A 20608-nucleotide genomic window follows, 5' to 3' on the forward strand; every position below is an offset into this window, starting at 1 on the left:
AGGTTTTGTTCCTCAATTGAGACTCTAGGTGGTCCAGCCACACCATCAATGCTCTTGCCGTGCATGTAGTGGCTATTCCTGGTTTTAGACCCCCGCTAGCTGCTTCCCAGGAGCTTTTTAAGAACACCTCGGCCTTCTTGCCATAGGGTCCTTAACGGACCCCCATATCCTCAAAGGGTAACGCAAATTTTTTAGAGGCCTTCGCAATAGCAACATCTATTTTAGGTGCTAATCCCCCCCCCGCCCAAGAAGAACATGCAGGGTCGAACGGATATTTTCTCTTTGGGGCTAGGAGGACTATGTCTGGCCTCTTCCACTCTTATTAGGGTCTGTATTTTTTCGTTCAACGGAAATGCCCGACGTTTTCTCAGCTCTAAGCCGCTGAACATAAGATCTTCTGCCGTTTTTTTTTTTTTTAGACCGAGTGTCCGCTAGCCCCATAGTTGTTCTAACCGCTTTTATTAGCGCATCTGTTTCTTCTATAGGAAAACAGTCACTACCACTCTGACGATGTCGAGGATGACGACAAGGACAGGGAACTATATTGGATACGGTGTTCCTCACTAAAACTGGGATCTGGGGGATTTACGTCTCGATTTGCGTTTCCTTTTAAGGCTTTTTGCGTTCTTTAAGGTCGGATGCAAATCTTGGGGGGGTGGGGGGTGGGGGGAGAGAGATTCTTCACTTAAAGTTCTCTCTATGCAAATCGCACAGAGTTTGACCCATGTGGCAGGTAAATCTGCAGAGCAGATTTCTCACTCTTTGTGCTTAGTTTTTCCCATACATTTCTTTCCCTAGGGACACAACAAAAAAAAACATTTCGAATATGTACATTCACGGAGTTCACTTACCCTCCTGATATGAGGGAGGTACCGGTTCAGATCTTGGAGATGCATCCTCAATTTGAACCGTTGCCTTCCTTCTGGATCCACTGGAGCCTCTGCTGCATTGTGATCCAGAGCTGTGGCGCTGAGTAGGCTGTGGTTGCGGGTCCTGCTGCGGCCGTTTTTTCGGTAGGGGTTGCAGAATTTATTCTGCGGGTTGCTCTGATCCACTCATGGTGAAAATAGCTGAGCAGCGATTCCAGGCTGCTCAGCTGTTTAAATCCCCCGCAGCGCCATTAGCTTCCGGTTTCCAGGCGCCCCTGCGCTGACCCGGAAGAACTCCCGCTGCGCCTGCGCACTAAACTGCGGCCAGTCTCACGCACCACTAGAGCCTCTGCCGCCATGCTGGCTGCCGGCGCCTGGGGGTATCGGAAGTGCCATGCTGATGTTTTTACTATTGACGCTGCATAGGCAGCATCAATAGTAAAAACTTGGTCACACAGGGTTAATAGCGGCAGTAACAATGAGTTACCCGCGGCATAACGCAGTCCGTTACCGCTGGCATTAACCCTGTGTGAGCAGTGACTGCGGGGAGTATGGAGCGGGCACCGGTCACTGACTGCAGGGGAGTAGGGAGGGACTAATCGGACTGTGGCCGTCGCTAATTGGTCTCGCTAGCTGCCTGTCATGGCTGCCGCGACCAATCAGCGACTTGGATTCCATGACAGAGGCCGCGACCAATGAATATCCGTGACAGAAAGACAGAAGGACAGACAGACGGAAGTGACCCTTAGAGAGATATATATCTACCTTTTTTTTTTTTTTTTTAAGGCACCATTTTTCAGGGTGCAGCCAAGCCCAGCACGTTTGGTCTGGTACAGGGGTGTTCACACTAGGATGCAGTGAGAGTGCTGGCGGCTAGCCCATAGAAATGGGCATGACTAATAGGCAGAGAACCAGACACTATTCATTACTTTTATGTGTTCAGTGCCCTATACAGACTTTTGTTGTGCAAATGTATACCAAGAAGTCACCCCCACCATGAATGCACCTGTGTTGCTAACATCTTGCTATATGGGCTGGCTGCATCCTGTAATGCATTTGTTTAAAGACCTGGGCAAATAAGAAATGCTGTTTTTTTTCTGCTGTGTTTGTCTTTTAATTTTTGGAGTATTTTAGTCCTCTTTTGGACTTGCTATTCGTTTCAGAGATACCTAGAGTGTAATTTGTATACGGCAAGGACATACAATTAATGCATTAGGAAATTACAGCTCCTGTAGGTCTGGAGGAACTCTTTGAAGCAGTTAACCAGCTTGGGCTCCCCGCAGGGGTTCATCCTGCCAAAAAGTCCTTGCTGGGGGGGGGGGGGGGGAAGGTTGCAAGGTTTGAGTTTTTACCCCCCCCCCCCCCCCCAATTCAGCTGTTCAATCTGGACCACCCGATGAGCCAGGTGTCCTGTCTCAGCTTCATACTTTGAATAAGGTCTACACTCCCGAATCTGATAGAGGATACAGTTGACCGTCGTGTAACTATACCCACTATTCTTCACATTTGTTTGTTTTTTTTTTGTTTTAAATGCATTTCTAGAGAACCAAGAAAACCAGCTGTTTGAACTACAAAGATGTTAATATATAAATTACTAGCTGCATTCCTGTAACATCCTTATCAACTAAAAATCTGCAGCATGTCCACACCGCTGCTGATTCTGTACCATTATGATCAATTCAATGCTTCAACTACTAAACTCATCTTGTCAACATTTTGGTGGTTCTTACCTATCAAAAACAAAAGAACAACCACTAGGATTTTAAAGCATAGACTTTTACATCCATTTTTTCCAGACTGGTGTGAAACAAGATGGTCTCCCATAGGCTGATCGCCACATTCTTCCTCATCTGCCAACTTCATCTCAACTTGACTGCTGTCTCCATCCGTTTGTGGGGTTAAACTGAAGCGTGTATAAGTAAGAGGGACCCTGCCAAACTAAAGCAAAGAGAACAGTTAAACATTACGCAAGCTAAGGCTAGTTTCACACTAGCGTTAACTGCAATACGTCGCAAATGCGTCGTTTTGCCGAAAATACGCATCCAGCAAAAGTTCTCGCTGGATACGTTTTTTCGTCATAGACTAACATTAGCGACGCATTTGCGACGCATTGCCAAACATCGCGTCCGTTTTGCGACGCTTGGGCGTGTGGTAGCGGACCGTCGGGAGAAAAAAAACGTTTTTTGCTCCCGACGGTCCACTTTTTCCGACCGCGCATGCGCGGCCGGAACTCCGCCCCCACCTCCCCGCACCTCACAATGGGGCAGCGGATGCGTGGGAAAAATGCATCCGCTGCCCCCGTTGTGCGGCGGAGACCACCCTAGCGTCGGGAACGTCGGCCAGATGCACAGCGACGGGTTGTTCCCGACGCTAGTGTGAAACTAGCCTAAACGAACACACACACACACACACACACACACACACACACCTCTGAAATTATTAGAGAATGGTGTCACATGTAGGTGGATATTCCCCCATTTGGAAATGTATGCCTCATCTACAACACATACTCTAGATATTTGATATGTGCAGGACCTCATGAAGGGAATAAGTCTGTTGATCCTTATCTGCCAATTGCCACCAGTCACATTTTTCCTTCACCTCAATGGAGAGAATGAGGAACTCGCATAGACCAACAAGCAGAGCCCAGCTGTTAGAGCATCTCCCATAGATTTCATAACAAAATGGCTGCAAGCCTATGGAATGCAACAGCTGGGATTCAGGGAAGCGCTTCTCACTAATCATACCAAGAAGAATCATTTCAGAACATTGTCCCTTTGTCACCCACAATCTGTACACAAGTTTATTTTCATTTTCTGCCTTAACATTAAAATGTAGTTGCATAAGTGTGAACAACCACTAATTGGGCGATTTGGTGGTGTTCAGAAATAGTCACTTGCATCAACTCATGTTAAAAACGGAGTTGGTACACAGCTGCCATAATGTAAAAGTGGTGTAACTGTCCTAGTAGGATTTTATTAGATGGGAATGCCTTTTTTTTTTTTTAATAAAAATTAAGAAAAAAAAAAAAAAAAAAAAAAAAAGCAGAGAAAAATTAAAGTAACCAGGGCTGTGGTATTGGGGTCCATTTGGGTGGAGTGAATATAAAGTGGACCAACTCCTATAATATATAATAAATTGGGTTCAATGCTGTATATTTTTTCATAATAAAATGGAAAAGTTAAATGACCTATAAATGTGTTGTGTCTGATCTAAGGATCTCTGCTTTTAGCTGAGCTGAATCTGAGCTGCACTTTATGCACATGCTCAGCAGTGAGACAGTTCTGTGGGGTCAGAAGTCTGGAGATTTGGCTTACCAACTACACACCCCTGCATGTAACTAAAGCAAATCAATAGGTTATTTTCTGATAAGGGGAAAGCTAAGGAAGGGAAGTGGTAAATACATATTTAAAATTTACTTAGCACACCACACCCTCACAATAGCTTAGGCTACGTTCACATTTGCGTTGTGCGCCGCAGCCGCAGCGCACAACGCAAACGAAAACGCGGCAAAACGCACGCTAAAACGCTGCGTTTTGCGCCGCATGCGTCGTTTTTGGCCGCAAGTTGGACGCAAAAAAAATGCAACTTGAAGCGTTTCTTGCGTCCAACGCTTGCGGCCATGCGGCGCAAAACGCAGCACAACGCATGTCCATGCGCCCCCATGTTAAATATAGGGGCGCATGACGCATGCGGCGCCGCCCGACGCTGCGGCGCTGACCGCAAATGTGAACGTAGCCTTAGTGCAGGTTTCTTAGTGGGTGAAATGTGATCATACAACACTGGTCTCCTGGTCTTACCACCTGCTTAATTATACAGCATAGATGACAGACCTTCCAGATAGGGTCCCTGTGTACCAAGGGGGAAGCACAGCAGAGTTTAGCAGTACTCAACAGCACTGTCAGCAGAGCTGAACTTCCCCCTTCCCACACACTCTCCAGCAATCACACTTATGTCTGTGGTGCGCAACTTGCAATCACTGCTTTGAGATTGGTGCACGCATGCATGTGTGCTGTTCTCGCTGCAGTAAGGGTACTGTCTCACAGTGGCACTTTGATCGCTACGACGGTACGATCTGTGACGTTCCAGCGATATCCATACGATATCACTGTGACACGCAGCAGCGATCAGGGACCCTGCTGAGAATCGTACGTCGTAGCAGATCATTTGGAACTTTCTTTCGTCGCTGGATCTCCCGCTGTCATTGCTGGATCGTTGTGTGTGACAGCAATCCAGCGATGCGTTCGCTTGTAACCAGGGTAAACATCGGGTTACTAAGCGCAGGGCCGCGCTTAGTAACCCGATGTTTACCCTGGTTACCAGCGTAAAAGTAAAAAAACAAAAACGTACATACTCACATTCCGGTGTCCTTCAGGTCCCTTGCCGTCTGCTTCCCGCTGACTGACTGACTCCCGGCCGTAAGGCAGTACAGAGCACAGCGGTGACGTCACCGCTGTGATCTGCTTTCACTTTACGGCGGCACTCAGTCAGTGCGGGAAGCAGACGGCAAGGGACCTGAAGGACACCGGAATGTGAGTATGTACTGTTTTTTTTTTTTACTTTTACGCTGGTAACCACGGTAAACATCGGGTTACTAAGCGTGGCCCTGCGCTTAGTAACCCGATGTTTACCCTGGTTACCCAGGGCCTTCGGCATCGTTGGTCGCTGGAGAGCTGTCTGTGTGACAGCTCCCCAGCGACCACACAACGACTTTCCAACGATCACGGCCAGGTCGTATCGCTGGTCGTGATCTTTGGAAAGTTGCAGAGTGTGACAATACCCCAAGTTGCTTGAGTACAGCAGACAAATCGGATTACTGACACTAACCAGGAGAGCTGATAAGCATTTGTAGTGCGACACAGCTAAACTCAGCTGCACGGCCCATTGCCTCACACCGACTTATGCAGAAGTGAGGCCAAGAGATCACAGCCGTGTCTGAGAAGTCTGCTCTAAGCTATGGTGGGGGGGCATTTTTCCTTTTTGTGCAGCTTGCCACATGTCAGCATCTTACAGGAATACGTACACAGGTAAGAATGTGCCATATTATATTTTACATGGGAGGTGCACTGATTTTGGTCGATCCTCTAATCAATTAAAAGCCATACAGGTTTCTTTTTGTAACTATATGTACCAAGATACCCAGGCTATCCATTTACAAATGGAAACAAGCCATTTTCTTAGAACATTCTCCAGTTGTCCCCACTTTTAGTTTCACTAGTGTCTCAATATTAATACTCGTTTTATTCAAACATAGAAAACCAGTGTGGCTTTCTTATTATACTGGCTTGCATTCCGTCTATTAAGGGTGTTGTCTTCAATGATGCCCATGAGACTTCTTACATGGATTGTTAGTGTAGGGTGTTAATGTAATCTGACAGGATCACTAGGTAGTGACAGACCTCGATTCCGCAATGCACTTAGTTTACTGGGTGCAGCAGTTGAAGGCGATATCTGGGACTCTAAAAAGTAAAGTCACGTAGTTACTAACAGAGGCAACTACCTGCCCGTTGTTCCTGGTGCCAGTCATTGACTGCTCCTGCCAGAGATTCAGCTGCTCCTTGTCAGGCTGTGTGCCCACGTTGCACTTCTGTGCAGATTTTTCTGCACAGTTTTTGAAAAATCTGCAGGTAAAACGCACTGCATTTTACCTGCAGTTTTTTTTTGTGAGTATTCCACCTGCAGTTTTACACCTACGGATTCCTATTGAGGAGCAGGTGTAAAATGATGTGGAATCTACACAAAGAATTGAAATGCTGCGGAATCCACACAAAGAATTGAAATGCTGTGGAAAATACACCGCAATGTTTCCACAGCATGGGCAATGCGGATTTGGTTTTCCCATAGGTTTACATGGTACACTGCTGCGAATTCGCAGCATCATATCTGCAGCCAAATCCACAATGTGTGCACATACCCTCAGAGCAGCAGTTTCTCTTACTGTTGACAGGGCGGAACTATTGGCGTCATGCTGATTGGTGTCAGTCAGCATGACACCAGTGGCCGTGCCCTGTCAACAGGAAGAGAAACTGCTGCTCTGTTGACAGAGCAGCTGAATCTCTGGCAGGAGCTGGTCGATGACCAGCGCTGGGTACGAAAGGTAGATGCCTCTTCGCAACTACAATTTTTTTTAAAACTCAGATATACCCTGAAAGAAAAAAAAAAAGTTGGATCTGCAGCACATCTAACAGAGCTCAGATGTTGATCCAATATAATCCCATCCAAACTACTGAGTAGCAGCTTGTGTACATTGTATAGTGACAAAGCTGCTATGCAGTGCTTTTAGTGGAGCCGGACCAGAAAGGACAAGGCAGCTTGTCCTGTAGAGATCATCTCCTTCCGGTAAAACAATTGTTTTTCCGTTTCAATACAACTTAGTAGGTGACACATTGGTGGAATCAGGTCTATCTGGGTTATTATGGTGCTTTCAGATTCCACAAAAAAAAAAAAAAAAACTGGTGACATTCTCTTTAATGCAGCTAAATAAGCATAAGAAAGAGGAAGAACCAAAAACACCCCATAGCACACAAAACTATTGCAATACATTTTGTAACTACTGTCTTACAGCCAACATTACTGTATTTTTGCCAACGTCACTTAACAGATGACCACCACGACTGCCGTATCGGCCTCTATACTCACAAGCCCCGGCTAACCCTGCACCCACCACTGATTGGCAGCTTTCTACCCATTAACAGTTTGCACAGAAATCCACTAGTGTTGTGGGTGGCAACATACAGAGCTCAGCACAGGGCTGTGGATTCTGTAAGCCAAGCCTTCAACCCCACAGCACTGGTCACTACTGAGCATGTGGATAAAGTGCAGCACAGATTCATCACAGCTAAAACCTATATCCTTAGTATACACCACCCAGAACAAGCAAGCATTTTTTTTTTTTTTTTTTATCCCTCAACTCTGCCAAAATCCACTCCATAATCCTCACAATGTACAGGTTTGCCTGGTGTTGAATCTATGATTGATTGTCAACATGATGATCTGAATTCAAAGGCGATACTTACAATATTAGTAATTGTGGTCCGCGCTCGATCCATTTTCATCACAGCCTGGTCAAACCCCTGCAATAAAAGCCATATTACAGATTATTAGCACAAGCTCCCAGGTCTTCAAACCATACCCCAAACCTAGTGTGCCCACAGACCGTGAAGTGATTGACAGCTGTGGATTATGGAGTTTTAGATGGATGTGTGTGGTGTTACAGAGGGTAAGGGCAGGATCGCTCTACTGTGGTTATTTTGTGTTTTATGGGAGAGATCTGTGTACAAAAACCAGGAACAGTTCAATTACAACTAGAGCATAAAGCATCAGAATCGGTTGGCACTAAAGCTACCTGGGCAAAGGCCAACATGGTTCTATAACACATTGGCAGGTCTCCCTTGCAGCAACCATAACTTGCTACAGTGCCATAAAATGGGGTGTGACCCACAGCGATTTCATATCACCTTGGCCACAGACCACACATGCCCAACGGCGGACTTCAATCTCCAATATCAAATCAAAGGCCTGGATCTTGGCTAATGCCGACCACCTGCACTGTTCTGTTCCTCGCCCATTGGAATGTTGCCATTGCCCATGTAGAGTATTCCAAGCCCACATGGTGTGCGGCTAGGTGTTAGGCTGTGTGCACATATTGCTGATTATTCACAATAAAAACGCTATAAAACTGCAAAAAAAAAAAAAAAAAAAAACATACAATATGCATCCCATCATTTAGAATGAATTCCCGCAATTTTTGTGCACGATGCGTTTTTTTCCGCGAAAAAAACGCATCGCGGTAAAAAAATGCAGCATGTTCATTAATTTTGCGGATTTCCCACTATAAAATGCATTGGGAAATGTCCCGAAAAAAAAAAAAAACACCAAAAACGCATGCAGATTTCTTGCAGAAAATGTTAGGTTTTTCTGCAAGAAATCCTGAACGTGTGCACATATAGCCTTAGGATTTGCTTAGCAGAGTGATCAGCATCTTATCCAAGTATGGTTCAGTAAAGGCTTTGAGAGGAGACCGATCTAGATATTGCAGGTGTAATATAGGTCTAAGGGCTGTCCCACACGTCCAGATAATTCCGGTACCGGAAAATTCGGTACCGGAGTTATCCGTGTCCGTGTGCCCCTACGTTTCTTGTGTACATCAGTGTGGCACACTTGCGGCACACGTGTGCCGCCCGTGTGCCCACTGGGTACCACACGCACCGTGCTGGGTACCACACGTACGAGCATCTGGTGCTGAATCCGCGGTTCATATGTTCCCTGCAGCAGCGTTTGCTGCAGAGAAAATATGAATAATAGTGTTTAAAATAAAGATCTATGTGTCCGCCGCCCCCCCACTGTTCAGAAAATACTCACCCGCTCCCTCGTTGGCTGTCGGTGCTTCCTGGTCTGGCCACGGCTTCCACTGTATGCGGTCACGTGGGGCCGCTCATTTACACTCATGAATAGGCGGCTCCACCCCTATGGGAGGTGGAGCCACATATTCATGAGTCTAATCGGCGGCCCCACGTGACCGCATACAGTAGAAGGGGCGGCCAGCACAGAACACTGCGAGGGAGCGGGTGAGTATTTTCTGAACAGCGGGGGGGATCGCACAGGGGGTGGGAGGGCGGCGGACACATAGATCTTTATGTTAAACACTATTATTCATATTTTCTCTGCAGCAAACGCTGCTGCAGAGAAGATATGAATGGCGGCTTCAGCACCATGTGGGGGGGACAGCGCTTACTGTAGCGCTGTCTCCTGCACGCACACGGACTGCAGACGGACAACGTCCGTGTGCGGTCCGTGTTTTACACCGACCCATTGACTTTAAAGGGTCCGTGTAATACGTGCGCTCCCACGAACACGGACATGTCTCCATGTTTGGCACACGGAGACACGGTCCGCAAAAAATCAATGACATCTGCACAGATGCATTGATTTTTATGGGTCTACGTGTGTCAGTGTCTCCGGTACGTGAGGAAACTGTCACCTCACGTACCGGAGCCACTGACGTGTGAAACCGGCCTAAGACTGTGGCCAAGTTATGGTCCCATCTATCAAGCCTTAGGGTAAGTTTACACAGGGCGCTTCTGCGGCTTTTTTTCCTGCAGCAAAACCTGATTTCTTGGCAGGAAAGAAGCTGCTTTTTTCTCATTTTTTTGTCTTTGTGCAGGCCAATAAAGTTCCTGTACATAGAACAGACATTACCTGCGGTAACCTCTTCACTGGCATTTTCCCACGGTGCAGAGGTCACCTCAGGTCAGGCTGTGAGGGAGCGAAGGCTCAGTGACATCATCCCCTGGTCCCTGAAGCAAGCGCCGGAAGCTTCTCCTCATTCCCCAGTAGCTTACAACCAGGAGCTGTCGCATTAGCAGTGCTCCCGGTTGTAAATTTTATCTCCCCCAGATATAGATTACTCTGTGGGACACTCGTTATATTGGACTGCGTCAGAACAGGAAATATTTGTGTTGGTTATTTTTATTTCAGGAGATAGAGGAAGTCCAATGATTACCTGAATAATAAAATGGTAAAAAACTTGTATTTTATTTCATTAAAGGACTTTATTCTGGCTGTGTCTTTATTTAACATTACAACTATAGGATTAGTATTGGAAAGGTGTTTTATAGATGTCTCTCCGTTACTAAGCCGTGGGCTTAAAGTCACTGGTGACATTAACCCCAGAAATATTACCCCGCTTGCCACCCCTACAGGACAAGTGGGAAGAGCCAGGCTAAGCGCCAGAATTGGTGCATCTAATTGATGTGCCTTCTCTGGGCTGCTATTTTTAGGCTGGGGGTTAGGAGGGCAATATACATGGCCCTAACCAGCCTGAGAATACCCCCCAGCTGTGAGCTTTAGCAAGCTACACTCCTGGTTTTGGCTTACAATTACTGAGGTGAAATACTGATGGAGGATGCAGACCAAATACTGAGTGTGAGAATGTGGCCCAAGAGTGAGTGTGGGAAGACAATTTGCCAGCTTGCCATTTGGCGCACAGCTTCCTGCAGCTCCTGCCTAAGGCTAGGTTCACATTGCGTTAGGGCAATCCGTTTAGCGCTAGCGGATTGCGCTAACGCAATGTTTTTTTCGGGGCCGCGTTTAGGGGTCGCGTTAACGTCCCCGCTCTAGCAGATCCCCGATCTGCGAGAGCGGGGAACGGACCTCGGGCGCGCCGCGGACGCTGCAAGCAGCGTCCGCGGCGCGTCACAAAAGAACGGCACATCGCTAGCGCGAGCCGAAAAAGGCACGCGCTAGCGATGCGCTACAGGCGAAATTTACATTGCTGTCAATGGGTGCGCTAACGGACCCGTTGCACGGCGTTAATTGCGACATTTTCGCCGTGCAACGCTGTCCGTTAGCGTGCACACATTAACGCAATGTGAACCTAGCCTAAGTGAAGTCTATTTTCTAGGTGTTCCTGTCTGCTCATATCTACAGGCACTACAACTGTTAGAAAAGCATCACGAGGTGCCATGTTAAGAACGTGTTCATTAAAAAAAAAAAAAAAGTTATAAACCACCGAATGCAGCCGCCACCGAGGACTCAAGTGTTAAGGTGTGTGCACACGTTGCAGATTTTGCTGCGGATTTTGAAAATCCGCAGTGCAAAACCACTGCGGTTTTCAACTGCACTTTCCTATTGGTGCAGGTTGAAAACCGCTGCGGAATCTGCAGAAAGTAGTGACATGCTACTACTTTTTTCCGCAGCGAATCCGTGCGGAATTTTCCGCAGCGTGTGCACTGCGTTTTTTGTTTTCCATTGGTTAACATTGTACTGTACACCGCATGGAAAACTGCTGAGGATCCGCAGCAAAAACCGCAACGTGTGCACATACCCTTAATGTTTCGTATGTAAAATAGACATGGTCACTGGCCGGCATCTAGGAGGAGCTTTGTGACAGATCTCCCCACTGCAAGCCGGGTCCCCAACATTAGTTTGGTTTTCAGTGAAGGAGGGATAGCGATATTTGGATTTACAGCAGGAACAAGTAGAGGTGACCGGGTCTAATAGAGGAACCTGAGAGAAACATTTGCTGAAAGACCCTTCATGGCCGACGACATAAGCCGGGTCTGTCCGCTCCGCCACATTCCCAGAATCACGTGAAGGTCACATTATTCCCGTGCAGCACATAGGCGGCTCCATAGGGATAAGCCGATTACAGAACAATGCGGCGTCAGACCCTAGATGACCCCGGGGTGGGGTACAGCCCAGAGGAGAAGGGTCTCTGTCACCCTGAAGACTGGGGCAGGACAGGGACATCCCTGACAGCGGGGTCACCTTCAGGCCAAAGGTGCACAGAGGTTTGGTAGTTGAGGTCATACATGTAACAAGTAACGGCCCCAGCACCTCCCAATAGTCACAGGTGAAAGCTCCCACATGTAACCCCACAAGTGCCAGAACCGCACCACAGGAAGGAGGGCAGCCATGACAGCACGTGCTATGGGGCAGCTACCGCCAGATCCCGAGCCGTCATGCGTGGAGGCCGCAGACACAGGAGACTCGCGCAGCCGCCACACATGACCTTCAGTAAAGATGGACCGGGGTGCAGGGCCAATGACAGCCACACACGGAGGCAGACAGTGCAGGGCGGAGCACGCAGGAGCACACGGCAATGAATGAAAGCCCGGCACATAAAGAGTTACCAGCCGGGTCCGTCCTGCCAGCAGCAAAAGCAACGACCGGTGACAAAGAGGCGGCAGCGGTACGGGCGGCCATGTGCCGGAACTATCACTTACCTCCCGCACGGCCAAGTGACCTCACTAAAGCATGTGCCGAGTCCTTATACGCCCCTCAGCACGTCCGCCTGACGCGCCCCCTGAATCTGGACTCCGCCCTCAGACTGCCAGGTAGATCGCCGATAAGACCGGATGGCTGCTGATACAGGGCGGCGCAACTGCCAGGGGTCATAAGAAAGCCAACGCGTGCGATACACATGAATCCGAGCCCCGCACAGCGCCCCCATCATTCTGTGTCCGAGCCCCGCACAGCGCCCCCATCATTCTGTGTCCGAGCCCCGCACAGCGCCCCCATCATTCTGTGTATGAGCCCCGCACAGCGCCCCCATCATTCTGTGTCCGAGCCCCGCACAGCGCCCCCATCATTCTGTGTATGAGCCCCGCACAGCGCCCCCATCATTCTGTGTACGAGCCCCGCACAGCGCCCCCATCATTCTGTGTATGAGCCCCGCACAGCGCCCCCATCATTCTGTGTCCGAGCCCCGCACAGCGCCCCCATCATTCTGTGTATAAGCCCCGCACAGCGCCCCCATCATTCTGTGTATGAGCCCCGCACAGCGCCCCCATCATTCTGTGTACGAGCCCCGCACAGCGCCCCCATCATTCTGTGTACGAGCCCCGCACAGCGCCCCCATCATTCTGTGTATGAGCCCCGCACAGCGCCCCCATCATTCTGTGTATGAGCCCCTCACAGCGCCCCCATCATTCTGTGTCCGAGCCCCGCACAGCGCCCCCATCATTCTGTGTCCGAGCCCCGCACAGCGCCCCCATCATTCTGTGTCCGAGCCCCGCACAGCGCCCCCATCATTCTGTGTCCGAGCCCCGCACAGCGCCCCCATCATTCTGTGTCCGAGCCCCGCACAGCGCCCCCATCATTCTGTGTATGAGCCCCTCACAGCGCCCCCATCATTCTGTGTCCGAGCCCCGCACAGCGCCCCCATCATTCTGTGTCCGAGCCCCGCACAGCGCCCCCATCATTCTGTGTATGAGCCCCTCACAGCGCCCCCATCATTCTGTGTCCGAGCCCCGCACAGCGCCCCCATCATTCTGTGTCCGAGCCCCGCACAGCGCCCCCATCATTCTGTGTATGAGCCCCGCACAGCACCCCCATCATTCTGTGTCCGAGCCCCGCACAGCGCCCCCATCATTCTGTGTATGAGCCCCGCACAGCGCCCCATCATTCTGTGTATGAGCCCCGCACAGCGCCCCCATCATTCTGTGTCCGAGCCCCGCACAGCACCCCCATCATTCTGTGTCCGAGCCCCGCACAGCGCCCCCATCATTCTGTGTATGAGCCCCGCACAGCGCCCCATCATTCTGTGTATGAGCCCCGCACAGCGCCCCATCATTCTGTGTATGAGCCCCGCACAGCGCCCCCATCATTCTGTGTATATGCCCCGCACAGCGCCCCCATCATTCTGTGTCCGAGCCCCGCACAGCGCCCCCATCATTCTGTGTATGAGCCCCTCACAGCGCCCCCATCATTCTGTGTCCGAGCCCCGCACAGCGCCCCCATCATTCTGTGTATGAGCCCCACACAGCGCCCCCATCATTCTGTGTATGAGCCCCGCACAGCGCCCCCATCCTGTGTATGAGCCCCGCACAGCGCCCCCATCATCCTGTGTATGAGCCCCGCACGGCGCCCCCATCATCCTGTGTATGAGCCCCACACAGCGCCCCCATCATTCTGTGTATGAGCCCCGCACAGCGCCCCCATCATTCTGTGTACAAGCTTTGAACTGCTTTCTTGCATGGTGTGTATGAGCCTTTAAAAAAAAAAAAAAAGTCCTCCATGTGTGTCTAATATCAGATGTCTTGTGGTTGAGAAATCCTCTTATCACTTTTATAAATGATCTGTTCCAGGCTCTGGGGAAGACGCTGCCTGGGAGATAGCTCTGCCTCCAGTGCTCATATAACATGAAGGGGAGTTCCCAGTGTGAGACAAGTAACTAAGGCTACTTTCACACTAGCGTCGTGCACTGCACGTCGCAATGCGTCGTTGTGGAGAAAAAACGCATCCTGCAAAGTTGCCCGCGGGATGCGTTTTTTCTCCATAGACTTTTATTAGCTACGCATTGCAACGCAGTGCCACACGTCGCAACCGTCGTGTGACGGTTGCGTCGTGTCACGGCGGACCGTCGGCACAAAAAACGTTACATGTAGCGTTTTTTTGCACGTCGTGTCCGCCATTTTCAATCGCGCATGCACGGCCGGAACGCCGCCCCCTCCTCCCCGGACCTTACAATGGGGCAGCGGAAGCGTCGTAAGACTGCTTCCGCTGCCCACGTGGGGCATTTTTTTTCACAGTATGCGTCGGTACGTCGGGCCGACGCAGCACGATGGCCCTGTACCGACGCTAGTGTGAAAGCAGCCTTACACAGAACAGGGGAAATTAAGTTTGTCTTCTTGCAGACACATCTTATGCAGCTCTCTGAGCTCTGCTGTATTGTAACACTATTGCAGCCCGGTCTGCCTGTGAGATGGAAGCTGAGAGGAACCTGTAGATGTGTCAGGTATAATCACACACAGCTCTGCAGGGAGAGCAGAAAGCGGCCATTACGCAATCACACTGGTAACTCCTCTTCATGTAATATAAGCTCTGGAGACAGAGTTATCTTCCGGGCAGTGTCCTCCCCATGTGCCCACCATGATGGTGCACCTGTGTAGGCCAGCCTGGAACTGGCATTCATAGGAGGCCGTCATTTTTTCTATATACTACAATACTGTGTAATTGTAGTATGTAATATAAGGGATTGGATGATTGCAGGTTTAAGTCCATTAACCCCTTCCCGACCTTTGACGCCACGTAGGCGTCATGAAAGTCGGTGCCAATCCGACCCATGACGCCTATGTGGCGTCATGGAATGATCGCGTCTCTGCAGATCGGGTGAAAGGGTTAACTCCGATTTCACCCGATCTGCAGAGAGAGGGGGAGTTGTACTTCAGCCCAGGGGGGGTGGCTTTGCCCCCACGTGGCTACGATCGCTCTGATTGGCTGTTGAAAGTGCAACAGCCAATCAGAGCAATTTGCAATATTTCACCTATGAAAATGGTGAAATATTGCAATCCAGCCATGGCCGATGCTGCAATAGCATCTGCCATGGCTGGAAATCATGTTCTGCCCCCCCCCCCCCCACCGCCCCCGATCTCCTCCCCAGTCCTCCGTTTTTGTCCGGTACCCCCCTCCGTTCCCCTGTCCGCTCCCCCGTGCTCCTGTCCGCTCCCCCGGTCCTCCGATCCCCCCCGTCCTCCGATCCACCCCACCACCACCCCCTCATACTTACCGAGCCTCCCGAAGTCGGTCCGTCTTCTCCCTGGGCGCCGCCATCTTCCAAAATGGCGGGCGCATGCGCAGTGCGCCCGCCGAATCTGCCGGCCGGCAGATTCATTACAAAGTACATTTTGATCGCTGTGGTAGGTTCTATCACAGCGATCAAAATAAAAAAATAATAAATAACCCCCACCCCCTTTATCACCCCCATAGGTAGGGACAATAATAAAATAAAGAAAATATTTTTTTTTTCTTTTTCCACTAGGGTTAGAACTAGGGCTAGGGTTAGGGTTAGGGTTAGAACTAGGGGTAGGGTTAGGGTTAGAACTAGGGGTAGGGTTAGGGTTAGGGTTATGGCATGTGTACACAGTGCGGATTTGGCCGCGGATCCGCAGCGGATTGGCCGCGGATCCGCAGCGGATTGGCCGCTGCGAATTCGTAGCAGTTTTCCATCAGGTTTACAGTACCATGTACACCTATGGAAAACCAAATCCGCTGTGCCCATGGTGCGGAAAATTCCGTGCAGAAACGCTGCGTTGTATTTTCCGCAGCATGTCAATTCTTTGTGAGGATTCCGCAGCGATTTACACCTGTTCCTCAATAGGAATCCGCAGGTGAAATCCGCACAAAAAAATACTGGAAATCTGCTGTAAATCCGCAGGTAAAACGCAGTGCCTTTTACCTGCAGATTTTTCAAAAATCGTGCGGAAAAATCTCACACGAATCCGCAATGTGGGCACATAGCCTTAGGGCTAGGGTTGGAATTAGAGTTAGGGTTGGAATTAGGGCTAGGGTTGGAAATAGGGTTAAGATTAGGCTTGTGGTTAGGGTTACGGATAGGGTTAGGGGTGTGTTGGGGTTACAGTTGTGGTTAGGGTTGGGATTAGCGTTAGGGTTGGGATTAGGGTTAGGATTAGGGTTAGGGTTGGAATTAGAGTTACGGGTGTGTTGGGGTTAGGGTTAGGGGTGTGTTGGGGTTAGGGTTGTGATTAGAGTTATGGCTACAGTTGGGATTAGGAGTGTGTTGGGGTTAGTGTTGAAGTTAGAATTGAGGGGTTTCCACTGTTTAGGCACATCAGGGGTCTCCAAACTCAACATGGCACCACCATTGATTCCAGCCAATCTTGCGTTCAAAAAGTCAAATGGTGCTCCCTCCCTTCCAAGCCCCGACGTGCGCCCAAACAGTGGTGTACCCCCACATTTGGGGTACCAGCGTACTCAGGACATACTGGGCAACAACTGTTGGGTCCAATTTCTCCTGTTACCCTTGCAAAAATAAAAAATTACTTGCTAAAACATAATTTTTGAGGAAAGAACAATTATTTTTTATTTTCACGGCTCTGCGTTATTAACTTCTGTGAAGCACTTGGGGGTTGAAAGTGCTCACCACACATCTAGATAAGTTCCTTGGGGGGTCTAGTTTCCAAAATGGGGTCACTTGTGGGGTGTTTCTACTGTTTAGGCACATCAGGGGCTCTGCAAATGCAATGTGACGCCCGCAGACCATTCCATCAAAGTCTGCATTTCAAATGTCACTACTTCCCTTCCGAGCCCTGACGTGTGCCCAAACAGTGGTTTACCCCCACATATGGGGTATCAGCGTACTCACAACAAACTGGGCAACAAATATTGGGGTCCAATTTCTCCTGTTACCCTTGTGAAAATAAAAAATTGCTTGCTAAAACATCTTTTTTGAGGAAAGAAAAATGATTTTTTATTTTTACGGCTCTGCGTTGTAAACTTCTGTGAAGCTCTTGGGGGTTGAACGTGCTCACCACACATCTAGATAAGTTCCTTGGGGGGTCTAGTTTCCAAAATGGGGTCACTTGTGGGGTGTTTCTACTGTTTAGGCACATCAGGGGCTCTGCAAATGCAATGTGACGCCCGCAGACCATTCCATCAAAGTCTGCATTTTAAATGTCACTACTTCCCTTCCGAGCCCTGACGTGTGCCCAAACAGTGGTTTACCCCCACATATGGGGTATCAGCGTACTCACAACAAACTGGGCAACAAATATTGGGGTCCAATTTCTCCTGTTACCCTTGTGAAAATAAAAAATTGCTTGCTAAAACATCTTTTTTGAGGAAAGAAAAATGATTTTTTATTTTCACGGCTCTGCGTTGTAAACTTCTGTGAAGCTCTTGGGGGTTGAACGTGCTCACCACACATCTAGATAAGTTCCTTGGGGGGTCTAGTTTCCAAAATGGGGTCACTTGTGGGGGGTTTCTACTGTTTAAGCATATCAGGGGCTCTGCAAACGTAACATGATGCCCGCAGACCATTCCATCAAAGTCTGCATTCCAAAACGTCACTACTTCCCTTCCGAGCCCCGGCATGTGCCCAAACAGTGGTTTACCCCCACATATGGGGTATCATCGTACTCAGGACAAACTGGACAACAACATTTGGGGTCCAATTTCTCCTATTACCCTTGGGAAAATAAAAAATTCTGGGCTAAAAATCATTTTTTAGGAAAGAAAAATTATTTTTTATTTTGACGGCTCTGCGTTATAAACTTCTGTGAAGCACCTGGGGGTTATAAGTGCTCACTATGCATCTAGATAAGTTCCTTGGGGGGTCTAGTTTCCAAAATGGGGTCACTTGTAGGGGAGCTCCAATGTTTAGGCACACAGGGGCTCTCCAAACGCGACATGGTGTCCGCTAACGATTGGAGCTAATTTTCTATTCAAAAAGTCAAATGGCACGCCTCCCCTTCCGAGCCTTGCCGTGCACCCAAACAGTGGTTTACCCCCACATATGAGGTATCGGCGTACTCAGGAGAAATTGCCCAACAAATTTTAGGATCCATTTTATCCTGTTGCCCATGTGAAAATGAAAAAATTGAGGCTAAAAGAAATTTTGTGTGAAAAAAAAGTACTTTTCATTTTTACGGATCAATTTGTGAAGCACCTGAGAGTTTAAAGTGCTCACTATGCTTCTAGATAAGTTCCTTGGGGGGTCTAGTTTCCAAAATGGGGTCACTTGTGGGAGCGCTCCAATGTTTAGGCACACAGGGGCTCTCCAAACGTGACATGGTGTCTTCTAGCGATGGAGATAATTTTCATTCAAAAAGTCAAATGGCGCTCCTTCCCTTCCGAGCCTTACCATGTGCCCAAACAGTGGTTTACCCCCACATGTGAGGTATCGGTGTACTCAGGAGAAATTGTCCAACAAACTTTAGGATCCATTTTATCCTGTTGCCCATGTGAAAATGAAAAAATTGAGGCTAAAAGAAATTTTGTGTGAAAAAAAAGTACTTTTCATTTTTACGGATCAATTTGTGAAGCACCTGAGAGTTTAAAGTGCTCACTATGCTTCTAGATAAGTTCCTTGGGGGGTCTAGTTTCCAAAATGGGGTCACTTGTGGGAGCGCTCCAATGTTTAGGCACACAGGGGCTCTCCAAACGTGACATGGTGTCTTCTAGCGATGGAGATAATTTTCATTCAAAAAGTCAAATGGCGCTCCTTCCCTTCCGAGCCTTACCATGTGCCCAAACAGTGGTTTACCCCCACATGTGAGGTATCGGTGTACTCAGGAGAAATTGTCCAACAAACTTTAGGATCCATTTTATCCTGTTGCCCATGTGAAAATGAAAAAACTGAGGCTAAAATAATTTTTTTGTGAAAAAAAAGTACTGTTTCATTTTTATGGATCAATTTGTGAAGCACCTGGGGGTTTAAAGTGCTCACTATGCTTCTAGATAAGTTCCTTGGGGGGTCTAGTTTCCAAAATGGGGTCACTTGTGGGAAAGCTCCAATGTTTAGGCACACGGGGGCTCTCGAAACGCGACATCGTGTCCGCTAAAGATTGGAGCCAATTTTTCATTCAAAAAGTCAAATGGCGCTCCTTCCCTTCCGAGCTCTGCCGTGCGCCCAAACAGTGGTTTACCCCCACATATGAGGTATCAGCGTACTCAGGACAAATTGGACAACAACGTTCGTGGTCCAGTTTCTCCTTTTACCCTTGGGAAAATAAAAAAATTTTCGCTAAAAGATCATTTTTGTGACTAAAAAGTTAAATGTTCATTTTTTACTTCCATGTTGCTTCTGCTGCTGTGAAACACCTGAAGGGTTAATAAACTTCTTGAATGTGGTTTTGAGCACCTTGAGGGGTGCAGTTTTTAGAATGGTGTCACTTTTGGGTATTTTCAGCCATATAGAACCCTGAAACTGACTTAAAATGTGAGGTGGTCCCTAAAAAAAATGGTTTTGTAAATTTTGTTGTAAAAATGAGAAATCACTGGTCAAATTTTAACCCTTATAACTTCCTAGCAAAAAAAAAATTTGTTTCCAAAATTGTGCTGATGTAAAGTAGACATGTGGGAAATGTTATTTATTAACTATTTTGTGTCACATAACTCTCTGGTTTAACAGAATAAAAATTCAAAATGTGAAAATTGCGAAATTTTCAAAATTTTTGCCAAATTTCCGTTTTTTTCACAAATAAACTCAGAAATTATCGACCTAAATTTACCACTAACATGAAGCCCAATATGTCACGAAAAAACAATCTCAGAATCGCTAGGATCCGTTGAAGCGTTCCTGAGTTATTACCTCATAAAGGGACACTGGTCAGAATTGCAAAAAACGGCAAGGTCATTAAGGCCAAAATAGGCTGGGTCATGAAGGGGTTAAAAATGAAAAAAAAAATTCCAATCACCCATTTAAAAAGGAAATGTCATATCACTGCATCCATAAAAGTCCGATCAAAATATAAAATTTACCCTATACCGCGGTATAC

General features: G+C 48.2%; 1 protein-coding gene across 3 annotated transcripts in view; it reads right to left on the bottom strand.

Annotated features, from left to right (window-relative positions):
* The window catches only part of TFRC (transferrin receptor), a 57269-nt gene extending 44557 nt beyond the window's left edge, over positions 1-12712 (bottom strand). The window contains exons 1-3 of one of the 3 annotated variants that reach the window (XM_077290245.1): positions 12596-12712; positions 7886-7942; positions 2600-2807 (exon numbers count right to left, since the gene is read on the bottom strand). In XM_077290245.1, coding sequence (XP_077146360.1) covers positions 2600-2807; positions 7886-7924 — 247 coding nt within the window. In that variant the 5' untranslated portion in view covers positions 7925-7942; positions 12596-12712. Of the gene's footprint in view, positions 1-2599; positions 2808-7885; positions 7943-12265; positions 12302-12502; positions 12563-12595 lie in introns of those variants that run through there. The other 2 variants (XM_077290246.1, XM_077290244.1) reach the window with 2 other exon arrangements.
* Between the last annotated feature and the right edge of the window lie 7896 nt (positions 12713-20608).

The sequence above is a fragment of the Ranitomeya variabilis genome, chromosome 2 (genome assembly GCF_051348905.1).
Source record: "Ranitomeya variabilis isolate aRanVar5 chromosome 2, aRanVar5.hap1, whole genome shotgun sequence".
Lineage (NCBI taxonomy): Eukaryota > Metazoa > Chordata > Amphibia > Anura > Dendrobatidae > Ranitomeya > Ranitomeya variabilis.